The sequence below is a fragment of the Corvus brachyrhynchos genome, unplaced genomic scaffold (assembly GCF_000691975.1).
Source record: "Corvus brachyrhynchos isolate BGI_N302 unplaced genomic scaffold, ASM69197v1 scaffold114, whole genome shotgun sequence".
Classification (NCBI taxonomy): Eukaryota; Metazoa; Chordata; class Aves; order Passeriformes; family Corvidae; genus Corvus; species Corvus brachyrhynchos.
In genome coordinates this window covers 2,137,997-2,148,156 of record NW_008238337.1, presented here as the reverse complement: position 1 = coordinate 2,148,156, position 10,160 = coordinate 2,137,997, and the positions used below count along the sequence as shown (strand labels likewise).

The 10,160-nt window shown below is 53.9% G+C and overlaps 1 protein-coding gene across 1 annotated transcript in view; it reads right to left on the bottom strand.

Annotated features, from left to right (window-relative positions):
- Window positions 1-10,160, bottom strand: part of NCOR2 (nuclear receptor corepressor 2) — a 154,623-nt gene that overhangs the window by 92,597 nt on the left and 51,866 nt on the right. The window contains exon 6 of the mRNA XM_017734702.1: window positions 4,798-4,854. Coding sequence (XP_017590191.1) covers window positions 4,798-4,854 — 57 coding nt within the window. The remainder of the gene's footprint in view (window positions 1-4,797; window positions 4,855-10,160) is intronic.

The window sequence follows — 10,160 nt, the reverse complement described above, 5'->3', positions numbered from 1 at the left end:
GGCCCCGCTCCGGGCCGTGCTGGAGGGTGCTGGCCCCCGGCAGCGCCGCTCGAGTACCGGTGCATCCCGGCTCAGCCCGGGGGAGGGCAGGCAGCGCTCAGCGAGCTGGCTCGGAACAGGCGATTCGCGACGTCGTCCAGATCAACACGGCACGGCGAGTACGTGGCTGTTATTCACCGATCGAAAAACGCACTGCGCCTCGGAACATATGACACGGGGGAGGCGAGGGGAAAGCGGGGCTTGGGGAGCGGGAAGAGACAGTCTGTGAGCTGCAAGTTGTTATGTCTACGCGGCAAAAGCCTGCCCGAGCCCTCCCGGCAAGCCGAGCGCAGGCAACTGCAGGCAGGACGAGGGTTTGCCCTGGGGTTTCCAGCGTTGCCAAGGGTGGGTTGGCCCCCAGGCACGGCACTGCACTCCCCCAGCACCCCTGAGTACAGCGATGCTCATCTGTTCCTCAGCAGGGGCAACTGGGCTCCGGCAGACACGTGTTTTCCCCAGGGTTGCTCTATCCCCCACACCCTCAGTGGGGATATGGCAGGGAGTCAGGAGAGTTGGATCCATTCCTGGTCACTGCCCCTGCTACCTTTCCCTTCCCAGGGATTTACCCTTGGGAGCCTGGAGGGTGCCACTTCTGCAAGGAAGAGATGCCAGAGAGACCAGGCTCAATCCCATCCATTGTAATTAACAGCTCAGCACACACTCCAGGGACTGCCACCATTTGTGTCCACATCAGCAGGCCGACAGGGTGCTCAGGATTAAGCACAGGATTCAACACTTCTATTCACTGTCTTAAGATGCTGCGAACATGTCCAATACTGGGATAACCAAAAGCTTGCCATAGCCCAACCATCACAAGCAACCAGGCACCTAAAGAGCACAGCTCAGGTCTGACCACAAAAACATCACCAAGTACTCAGGCAGTTCATCCACAGACCTTCCCTAAACCAGCTGTGAGCATCTAACACTTGTGGCCACAGGCAGAGGGACATGTGATGGCCTGGTTGAAGGTAGCATCCTGACCATGGATACACACACCAGCTCACCCTCCTACTGTGGTCACAGGGCTCAGACTGTGCTCTGGGTCTACCCGATTTCATCTCAGATTAAGCACAGGAAAAGGGCAGAACATCTGCTGAGCATCTGCTCAACCAGGTGAGCAGCACTGGAGGCAACAGGACCTGTAAACAAAGATGGGTCCTTTTCCCCTCCAGTCTGCAGAAGGTGCTACTCCCACCTCCTCTGTGGTATCTCCCTATCACCACCACAGGTGCTTGGCACAGCAGCTTGTTTTTTCACACAGCCTGTCTCCACACAGCCTATCTATCTACACAGATACTGCCTCACCACTCTGCTGCCACACAGGACAGCCACATCAATCCACACAGAACAGGGACTGGGTGTAGCTCTCCCCACGCCATCACTGCAGCCCCAGCAGGTCATCAGCTTCTCTTTCTGGCTGCCCTTGGCCGTGTCCCTCTTCACTGTGAAAGCACACGTAATCCCCAGGCAGAAGGGCCACGCAGAGGCACGTAATCCCCAGGCAGACAGGCAGGGGAGATGAACCCCGTGTTCCAGGAGGGATGCAGGGCCGACGGCAGCGACCGGGCGTCCATTACCTGGCGAGGGGGTGATGGGCTGCAAGTCTGCCAGGAGACACCTGGCCACCCTGTGCTGGCAGAGCCAGGGCAGATGAGAGGAACGAGCAGGTCCTCACAAAGAAGACCTTCTCAGTGGTATCCCTTCCCCAGGGGTGTTTCTATCATGAATCCTCTCAGATCTGCTGGTTCGACTCCAGGCTCAGAGCTGGCTGTGCGCTTCACGCTTGGAAAGCTCAGAGGAACACAGACATCCGTCTCATCACGTAGCTCGAGAGAGGCAGGTCTGCACCACAGAGAGAAGAAATAGAGCCGCAGCTCCAGAGCATCACGTCCACAGTCACCCTGGAAAGCTCAACTGCAGCATCCGCTGGGAGGCCTTGACCAGTGACTGTCTTTTGGAAGAGGACTGCAGGAACTGGAAATACTGAGAAATAAGCGTCTCTCTTCCCTCCTTGCTCATAAAAATCAAAGCAAAGAAGCTCACACCTGGCAGGTCACAGAGACCTTCCTCCTGGGAGAAGCAGTGGAATTAACGATTTGGTTTGGACCTGGGTTAGAAAATGCTCATGTGCACATGGACATCACAGATGCCCTGATGCCAACCAGCTGACCAAAAGCTAATGATTCCTCTCCACTATATATGATATGAACACTTCAAGTCTTAGCTAGCAAACCTAAGTGTTAGCAGACAAGCACTGGAACGCATCACTTTAAAAGAAATGCCTGAACATTCAGAAATAAGAAATTCTGGGACCCAAACCAAGATCCACATGACACCAGCACCTCAAAGAGATTTCTATCGGCACAATAGCCTCAGCACTGTAACTCAGCCCATGCAGTGGAAGAAGCCCAGGGGACAAGTTCTACTTACCCACAGAGAACTTACAGACTAAATACTTAAAGATTTATTCTCAACAGGTCAGAGACTGAGAAACAGCATCTTCCCTCAGAGCCATCCACAATGGCTCTGAATTCCACCTTTCTCAGAAAGTTAAGCAGAAGCAAAGCTCACAGGTCAGATAGGTAAGGTGATGCTCAAACATCCTCATTGCTTCTCCAAGGTTAGGAACAAGTAATGCATTTCTCTGGGGGATGACATTTTAGAAAAACACAATTGCGACGCAAAGCTATTACTGGAAAAGCCCTGGATTTACTGAAAGCTTTTTAGAAATAAAACAGAATGAAAGGTCTCAATTGCTTTCTGGACACTGCAGGGTTCAGACTATGCATCTCAAAAACATTTCTCCCTGGGGAAAACATGGGGATATTTTTAAAATGGTACCACTACACTGCAGGGATGAACCAGAGTCCTGGTGTACTGAGTCACAAGCTCCTCCTGACCCAGAGGGGAGCACCAGCTTCCCAGGACCTGAACTGGATCCCTGCTTCCTGGGATTCCCCGGGCCTCCTGCTGCAATCTGCCAGCAGCACGCAGTTCTGGTGCCACGGCTGACCGATTTCCACTGCAACCTCTCACCTCACCCATGAACCCTGGCACGCTGCCTGCCACTGAGCCAGTGTGCATCCAGCACCATCACTGCTCCAAAGGCACCACCCAGAGCTCTCTGAACAGCCAGAACAGGACATCTGAGCAGAGCTGACAGCAACACACAGCCCTGCTGGTGACAGCCACACCCCTCCTTACAGACACTGGATTGGCATCAGGACGCTCAGCCTCCCTGTAGGAGGCTCGTGGGCTGTGGCAGGCACAGGGCTGGAGCGTGTGGTGTGTGACATGGTGGAGCAGGCACGAGCACGGGGCAGAGCACGCAGAGCTGCTCTTCTTCCTGGAGCTGCTTCCTTTCCAGCTCAGAGGAAGCTGTGACGATTCATCTCGTCTCTCGTAGGCCACTGGCAGGTCCTGGGCGCTGCTGTGCCCGACATGGTGTGGGGGCTGGGCCATAGGAAGTGCCTCTCCCATGGCAGATGGAGCAGACAGTCTGCAGGATGCACACAGAGCCCAGCTGGGTTTTCTCAGTGAGGTTTCCCCTTTTCCCCTGCCTTCCGATGAGTAAGGCACAGAGACAGAGGAAAGGTTTGCACTGGGCTCTGTTACAGCCCCCATCGTGCAGTGTCAACACCCAGGGACAAAACATCAACAAACTGAAACAAGGGAAAAAAAAACAAACAAGGGAGGAGGAAGGAAAGGAAAGGAAACGCAACATCTTTTGGATGAGAAAGCACCAACCCTGGGCACTGCCAACCTTCACAGCAGAAAGAGGAAAAGGGTTTGACCCTGGTGACTCAGAGGAATAATGATGAGTGTTACCTTCCCAACAAGGAAGTGGGCTTTGTCACGTGTGACCTCTCCCTTATGCACAGGGGAAGACAGCAATTAGTGCCACCTCCACAAGGCAAGTGCAAATTACAGCTGTCGAAGCCTGTGAGCTGCCTGCTCCCATCTCATACAGACGGCTCCCTCCACTGCATCCCACGGCTGGTGCAAAGCAGGAGAATCTCTGTCAGACTGGGTCCGATCCTTCCAGCAGCACCACTGCCAACGCACCTTTTCCAGGCACCCTTCTCCAGGACTCAGCCCCCAGGGGGTTGTTTCCAGCTGCCCTTCCAGCAATCAGTCCTTTAACTTACAGATGGATTTTTCCAGATGAGGGAGCAGCCCAAAATTGACAATTTGTTCTAAGTTGTTTTCTCAGCTTCCTTGTGCATGAGAGAGACCGAAATAGGAAGTGTGCGAGTCCTGATACCTGCAGGTTGTGGCAGCTGCGGTCGGGCTGTGCTCACGGAGCACCCTCCAGCACCCCCCTCCTTTTCCAGTGGGTGGGACAGAGGAGAGTCCAAGCACCCATCCCTCCACACAGCACCTCGAGGCTGGCTGACCAGGCAGCAGCCCCACAGTGCTGGCGCTGTGTCTGCCACCAGCAGATGAAGCCATCAGCATCCCAAGCGGAGGCAGACTGTGCCAGAGCCCCTTCCACGCTCCAGCTCCACTGCAGCGTGTGAGGAAGGAAACAAAGGGTTAACCCTCTCCGAGGAGGGCTCTGAGTATGTGTCTGCCTGCGTTTCAGTACTCATCTCAGTCACTTTGCTTCCTGCCTTGGTGCTGTGCCAGCAAGACGTCCGGGCCAGCAGCACACTTCCTTCTGACAGACACACACAGGGTGCCGCAGTCGCTCACCACCCAGGAACCTCTCCAAACCTGGCCCGGCTCCCGCTCCCCACAGCCAGAGGTGACACTCACCAGCTCCACCTGGGGACCCAGTCCTTCCAGGATCCGGTGGGCAGCCTCTGCCTTCTTCTGCAGGGAGGAAAGGGGAGAGGAAGAAAAAAAGTTATTCGTGCCATCAGTTACAAGTCGCAGCTCTCTGCTCCAGCTCTCCCCTCTGCTAAAACCCCTTCTCAGACCTCCACAGAGCCATCACAAGTCCCACCCCTGCCTGAGAGTGGGTGGAAAGGTTCAGCTCAGCCTCTGGACCCGCAGGAAAAACCCGTGGGCGAAGGGCTCCGGCACTCGGGTTATCCTGACTTTAATGCATCCGAGCTCTGCCCAGGAAGTGACCCAGATCCCCGAGCCCTCTGGGTGCCAGGCAGGGGGACTGTGCCCGTTACCTCTGCGCGGCTGCCCTGCGAGCAGCAGGGCGGGCAGAGCGGCACTCGTGCAGAGATGCCCTTTCTAGGATTCATCGCTTCACCAGCATGTGATCATTAGAGTTGAGCTGCCCTTGGCTCCTCATCGTGCTCTCGCTTCCCTCCCCTCCCTGCCGCAGAGGAGCCCTTCCCCGTCCCCTCCCGCCCCCGGCCAGGCTACCTAGTGCTTATTAAAGGCAAAAAGCCACCCAGGAACACGTGTCAGGGGCTGTGCAGTGGTTACTAATTAAACATGCCTGAAAAAAAAGACATGGGTTGGCTGTAGCAGGAGTCTAAATAAAAGATGACATTTTCAGTAAACAGCACTTCCTCGCAAAGCCAGGCTGTTCAGGGGGGTTACTGACAGTCCAATAAATCCAGATCACTGCACGCTGCCGACACCACGGGCTGAGCCACTAAAGCCAAATACCTGGCAGTGATGGGGATGAGGAGATGGATTTTCTGAGGTTCAGATAAAATAGGTAGTTTTAGCTATTTTGGGGTAAGGGAGACAGAAAATCCCCAGCTGCCTAAAACAGGGAGCTGAGCCCCAGGCCTGGGGAGCAGGGGTGGGCTGGGGTCTGGGCTCCTGGCAGAATCAGTGGGGCTTAGCAAATCCTGGGCAAAGTTCCCCCAGGGCAGGGAAGGGATTTCAGCTGCAGGGGTCCGGCTTACAAAGCCCTCCAGCATCAGGCACCTCTCATACTTCCCAAGGACTCGGCACAGGGATGTCTCGCCAAAGGCTGGCACACGGCCCTGTCACTTGCCCCCACATCCACGCCCGTGGAGAGTTTCCAAAAGTTTCATCTATCCCCCCACTGCTGGCAGGTCCTCAAAAGCACTGATGCAGCTGTAGGTGTGCAGACTCCTCGCCGGGGCCTTGTGCACCCACACAGAGTCTGATTTGCCAGCGTGCGCTTTGAAAGAGTCACCCCAAGCAGCTGCGTGAGTCACCCTGCCCGCCGTGGGGCTCAGGCCCTGACAAATGGCCCTGGCCAAAACCAGACCCATCCCAGCTGCAAAGCCTGCCCCAGGTGCCTCACCACAGCATGACCAGGAAGGTTTCCAGTTCCTGTATTTACTGTATGCTCAGGAGGACACAAAGCCTCTGCAATTTAAAAGCGACTTCAAGGATGCTGAGAGAGATGTAACCAATGTCACCACGCAGGGAGCCTGCCCTGGCACCATCCCCACACAAGAGCAGCCCTGCTCTCAGTGCATCCCTGCCTGGTTATCCACACACAAAAGACCCTGGGGTTCACAGATGTCCTGATCACTGCCTACCTGACTCTGTTAATGGGAATGAGCCAAGTGTGCCCAGGGACCTGCCCCTTGGAAAAATTCATCACACAATGGATGAATTTCTCTGAGCCAGAGATCAATAGTTTGGTCTCCACAAGCTATAAAACCTGCTGACCTTGGAGAACAACAACACTGTGGCATTAAGAAGTCTTACAGAATTAAAACCAGGGGTAAGATTTTCAGGGGGAGGCAGGATCATTAAAACTGCTAAAAACACTCTACATCAGTGGCCAAGAGGATGAATTGGCCACTCCCCCCCTGCCTGCCATTGGCTGCTGGTGAGCAGGAGGCATCAGCTTACCTAAATTTTTTTGATGCATACCTGGGACAAAAAGCAGCAAACCAATTAATTGCAGTCTGCATAATTATGGGTAGAAGACTGCAGCCTCACTTAGGGCAGACAGTCCCACCATGGGCCTGTTCTCCTGGGCACCAGCGCTGGTGGAAGATGCCCGCAGCAGGGATGGCACAGCAAAGGACCAGTGACGCTGCAGGTCTGTGTGTACAATGAGATTTACTTCGAGAAAAAGCTGAGTATGTTCAGCTTGCTGCATTTGCCATGTTTAGACAACTTAATGAGACAAGCCAGAGGCAAACCACCATAGGCAGAACATGTGGCGAATCAAGAAGAATGACATAATTTGTCTTGCATTAACCAACTGCAATATACACGTCTCCAGAACGAAAGATCAGGAGCAGAAGCTATTCCGAGCACGTCATATCTTTGTACGTACACAAAGAAATGCCTCTATCTTGAAAGCTGCCCAATTAACACTTGACACCCACTGCAATTGCTAATGCTCCTTGCTGCCTTTATCAGATCATAGCAGAACCATAACGAGCTGTCTGAAAGGCCTGGCAGACCGAGGTGAGAGCTGGTGGCAGAATTGGGAAGAACACACAACACCCAGCAGAAGGTTCCCACCCCACACTGGGGCTCACCTGTAAGGACAGACAGACACACAGAGGTGTGTTCCTGCCTAGGGACTCAGCAAGCCCGAAGCCTGACTGGAGAATTTATGCAAACCTCAAACTGTTCAGGGGCAAAGGCAGCCCCCCCAGGCCCTCCTGCAGCAGCGGGACCTTTGCTGAAGACCACCAACAGTCCTGGTAAACCCTTTCCCTTCCAAAGGCATGGCCACCTAGGACTTGGTTCCAATACTAATTTTGTTAGGAGTATGCTTAGTGATGGACCCTGCAGCAGAAAACCACGGGGTTCATCCTACATCTGCTGAATGACCCCACCCGTGCCCGCATTCCTGTTATTTAATAGAAAGAAATGTATCAAGAAGCGAACCCAAGCCTTTACCTCTAGTGAGACACATGAAGATCCCCACCAGCTGTACAGTCCCTCTGCAGCTCCACAGTGAGCAGGCAAAGACCCCTTTTCTTGATCTGGTACAGAATCCTGAAATACTGCTCCAGCAGAGGAGCAGTGGTGCTCATCGTGGGACCTCCAAGTGCATTTCTGGAGGCATCAAGAAGCACGTCCAAACCAAAAACACGGTCACTGCAGGCCACGGATTCACAAGGGAACCCACAGATGTGGCAGGCAGCAGCATTTGCCCCTACAGAACCTCTCTCCCCCTGGGCAGGGGCACAGGCAGGGACACAGGCAGGCAGATCGCGCTCTTACCCCGGCTCATGCTCCTCCAAGGGGCCTGGAACTAAAGAGATCTTCGCCAACAGCAAAAGCCTCCCTGCAGACTACAAAAAAATCTTCACTCTCGCCTAAAGAGCATTTGGCTTCCAAAGCAAACTCCAGCCCCTTGCTTTTCCTTTGAAGAAACTTAAAATAGGCTTGGGAGGGGAAAGCAGGCAGGAGAGCAACTTTCCGGCCATGTGAGCTCCCGTGGGGATGACGAGCCAACCCCACGAGGCAGCAGAGCAACCGAAACCAGAGGAGGGAGAGTCTGGGATTTTGCGTGGGCTCTTCTTAAAGCGAAGTTTAAAAATGGAAGAGAAGGAAACACAGGAGTTATTTTGAGAAAGCGGATCTGAAATTAGGAGGCGGCACTTTCTTGGACCGACTCCAGCCATGGTTCCATGCAGCACAAAGCTGCTGCAGCTGAACCGTGCTCCCAGGGTTATTTATAGCATCCCGTAGGCAGCAGTGCTGGGGAATGGGAGGGTTTCTGTTTGGGACCAGGCATGTCCTGCACAGAGATATGCAAAGCCCTTCCAGAGGCAGCAGACTGCGCTGGAAAAAGTTCCCGTCCTGGCACCACAACATCCCTGGGACAGGCAGGGCTGGGGGAGCAGCATGGCAAAGAGGCAGGCTGGAGCAGGATTTTGTTTAAAACAAAGTTCAGGAGAGGTGTGGCTGAAGTCAGCAGAAATCATGGAAACCCTCAGGCGAGACACCTCTCTGCATGCAGCAGAAAGCAAACAGTACAGCCAAAATGTGCTGGGACCAAACCACGACCTGGCAATGCCCGTTCCACAGGGAAAGATTTTCACTCCTACAACCACAAGTACTATTTTTTTCTCTCCTTTAAACCTCAGCATGCTCCCTCTGAGAGCCAAACCACCCCAACAATTTGCTGCCTTCCACACAAAGCAAGTGGGATGAGCCCCAGTGTTGTGGAAGGGAAAGCAACACTCCTCCCGCTCCAGCTCCTGCAGGGGTGGCCATGACAGAGCTCTCAGCAGACCAAGAATGAGCACCCTTCCCTGGGCTCTCCTTGAACCCAAATACCCTGAGCACCAGGGAACATTGGTCAGCCTCAATGGTGTGAGCCTGGCCCCTCTCACCTGGCCCAGGGGCTGATGCTCTCCAGGGGTGCCCATGGGATGCAGCTGCCCTGCACGCTCCCCCACCTCCCTGCGCTCAGCTGGAGCCATCTCCCTGCCACACCAGCAGCGACTGAGCCACATCCCCAAGGCTGGGGCCAGCAGATGATGCAGTGGGGGTTACAAGTGACTCATCACAATCAGTAAGAAAACAGAGGAAAGAGGTGACGTTGGAGCTGTGTGTCCACACCAGTCCCCACCTACCCCACACAGAGTGTGACAAGCCGACTCATTTCAGCGACTTGCTGCTCTCTGGCTTTGGCTCATCACTGCCAGACAGTTTCAGTCCTTGGTTTGCTCCTACCCCATCCATGGCCAGTGGGGGAACCCCCAGACACAGCTGGGTTTCCACTCACACACTCACCCCGCTCTGTTGTCTGCAGGGCTGTGGTGCCCTTCACAGGCACACTAAGGTTCAAGTGATGTGCCAGCAAGGCTTTGCCACTGCAAACCACGGCTGAACGTTCCACCGCTGCAAAACTGCTGGAAGTGTTGGCACTGCACAGAAAACTTCCATAAATCCACATTTTAGCACTGCAGCAGTTACAGGAAAGCTCCAGTCACTCAACCCAAGGAGCCAGGGCTGTGTTGCAGGGTCTGCCTTCCTCCCTCCAGCAGATTTGGCATCTCTACAATTCTCATCACTACTTCCAAATGCAGGACATGGCCTTATCTGGTCTGGGTTAATCACAAACAAATCTTTTAAGTCAATACAGCTATTGGGAACTCCAGATCCTGAAACAGACACCAGGACCATTAAAACGCCAAAACAAACAAAAGTCTCCTTAAAATCCAATAAAAAATTTAAAAGATTCTCAATGACTCCAGGATAATTGTTTAAATTTTATCTTTTTGGAAATCTTGCTATCATGGAGAAATGTC